The following is a 2,121-nucleotide window of genomic DNA, read 5'->3' as shown; positions in this document are numbered from 1 at the left end:
TCATGTCTTTAATGTTGTCAACCCAAGGAGCCGGAAATAGGAATGTCTCCAGGATGTTTTGATAATTAAAGTGCCACAAACTCCCCAAAATCCTACGATAAACCCAAGCACCACACTTATGTACAGTCCAAGGAAAAAACCAAAGTCGACATCCTTGTCTTGCACACCAATATTATCTCCACTGGGTACATTGGAGGGCGCTCGATCTTTCGAACAACTTGAGAGTGGCGCGCCACAAAGCCCCGGGTTTCCTGCATACGATGACACATCAAAGCTCTGCAACTGAGTGCTAACAGGAATTTCCCCGGATAAGTTATTGTTCCACACATTGACAATTCCAAGAGTAGTCACTTTGGCGAGGCTTGTAGGAATTTTTCCAGTAAGATGGTTATTTGACAGATCAAGAAGCTCCAAAGCCGTAAGGTTTCCAATTTCAAATGGAATGTTACCGCTCAATTTGTTGTTTGATAAGTCGAGTGATTCTAATCCATTAAGAATTGATATTCCATCTGGAATTTCACCTCTCAACTCATTATCTGAAAGATCAATATATTTAACCAACTTAATTGTTTCTTTGAATCTCTGCTCTTCTCTTTTCCATGAAACAATGACAGTTTCACTTTTCCCTTCAGCTCTGTAATCATAGCCAAGATATAGTGCATCTTTGAAATCAAACCCTAGATTTTTTATCCTCTCCATCGCCTTAAAAGTACCTATGCAATTGGGGATTACACCTGAGAGATGATTAATTGCAAGGTCTAATATTTGGAGATGGCGGAATTGGCAGACGCTCTCAGGTATCTCCCCAATAAAATGGTTTTCCCGAAGAATAAGAGCGCCTAGACTTTGAAAAGCATTACCAATCCATGGAGGTATGTTCCCACTAAATAAATTGTATCCTAGATTTAGGATCCTCAAGGATGTCAAACTCTCAAATGCAATTGGGAATGGTTCTGAAAGGCTATTGTTATATAGGTGTAAGTACCGAAGTTTCATTAGCGTACCTACAGAATTTGGTATTTTGTCGGAAAATATATTATTCTCTAAGTGTAAGCTTCTTAGTGAAATAAAATTCTTCCAACAATCTGGAAGCTGCCCGTAAAATAAGTTATTTGACAAGTCAAGCTCTTCTAAAATACTTGCAGTTTTGGGACACAAGATATAAGAGCAATTAGAAAACTGATTATCATTAAGGTATAAATAGCTTGTGTTCGTAAAGCCTAATGATACAACACCTTCAAACAAATTTGAACTCAAGTCTATTGCAAAAGCATTTGATATATTTGGAAGATTTGGGAGAATTCCGTAAAACTGATTATAAGACATATTCAAGTATTGTGTATTGGATGACAATGAGTTCCAGAAGGAAACGGAAATGTTGTCATAAATGCCTGTGTTTGAAACATCAAGGTGTGAGAAATTTGTTTGCAACTGAAGCCACTTTGGAAATAGTGGGCCTAACTTGCAGGATCGTAACTGGATTACATCTAGCTTAAAGGGAGGAATCCAATCCTCCTCAATGCTTATCACCAATCGCAAGTTATCTGACAAGCTTAGATGACGTAAGCTCACAAGGCTTGAAAAAAGAGTACGATTAAGAGTGCCTTCTAAAGTATTGGAAGAAACATCCAATACCTCGAGCATGGTAAGTTGTCTTATACCTAGACTAATCTCACCTTGAAGTTGGTTACCGCTAAGGTATAATTCCCTCAAAGAGGGTAATGAGCTGATATCATCGGGAATTCCACCCCAAAAACGATTAAAACTCAAATCAAGTATTGATAGTGTTTTGTTATTACACTTAACTAAAGAATGAATAACATTACTTAGCTCATCAGTGAAGTTATTATTCCCCAAGTTGAGTAGTTCCAAGTTGCATAACTTAGTAACGATTTCTAATACACTCCCTTGAAATGCATTATGAGAAAGGGAGAGATACGAAAGAGAGTGAAAATTCCCAAACTCGCTTGGGATGGGGAGTTCAAAGGCATTATAGGCTAGATCAAGATGTACTAGTTGGGTAGTGATTTTAGGCAAGTTGAACAACCATTGAATTATAATTGAACCGTGAAGAGTTAAGAACGATAAACACCTAAGAGGGGGAGGGGGTGAATTAGGTGT

The 2,121-nt window shown here is 38.0% G+C and overlaps 1 protein-coding gene across 1 annotated transcript; it reads right to left on the bottom strand.

Moving 5' to 3' along the window:
- LOC141608692 (receptor-like protein EIX2) lies at positions 1–1,644 on the bottom strand. Its single transcript, XM_074428035.1, has one exon. The coding sequence runs from the start codon at positions 1,642–1,644 to the stop codon at positions 1–3; it is 1,644 nt and encodes a 547-aa protein (XP_074284136.1).
- Positions 1,645–2,121: the final 477 nt, after the last annotated feature.

This window comes from Silene latifolia, chromosome 10 (genome assembly GCF_048544455.1).
Source record: "Silene latifolia isolate original U9 population chromosome 10, ASM4854445v1, whole genome shotgun sequence".
Classification (NCBI taxonomy): domain Eukaryota; kingdom Viridiplantae; phylum Streptophyta; class Magnoliopsida; order Caryophyllales; family Caryophyllaceae; genus Silene; species Silene latifolia.
Note: the sequence above shows the minus strand (reverse complement) of the source record. Positions and strands in the feature narration are given on the sequence as shown.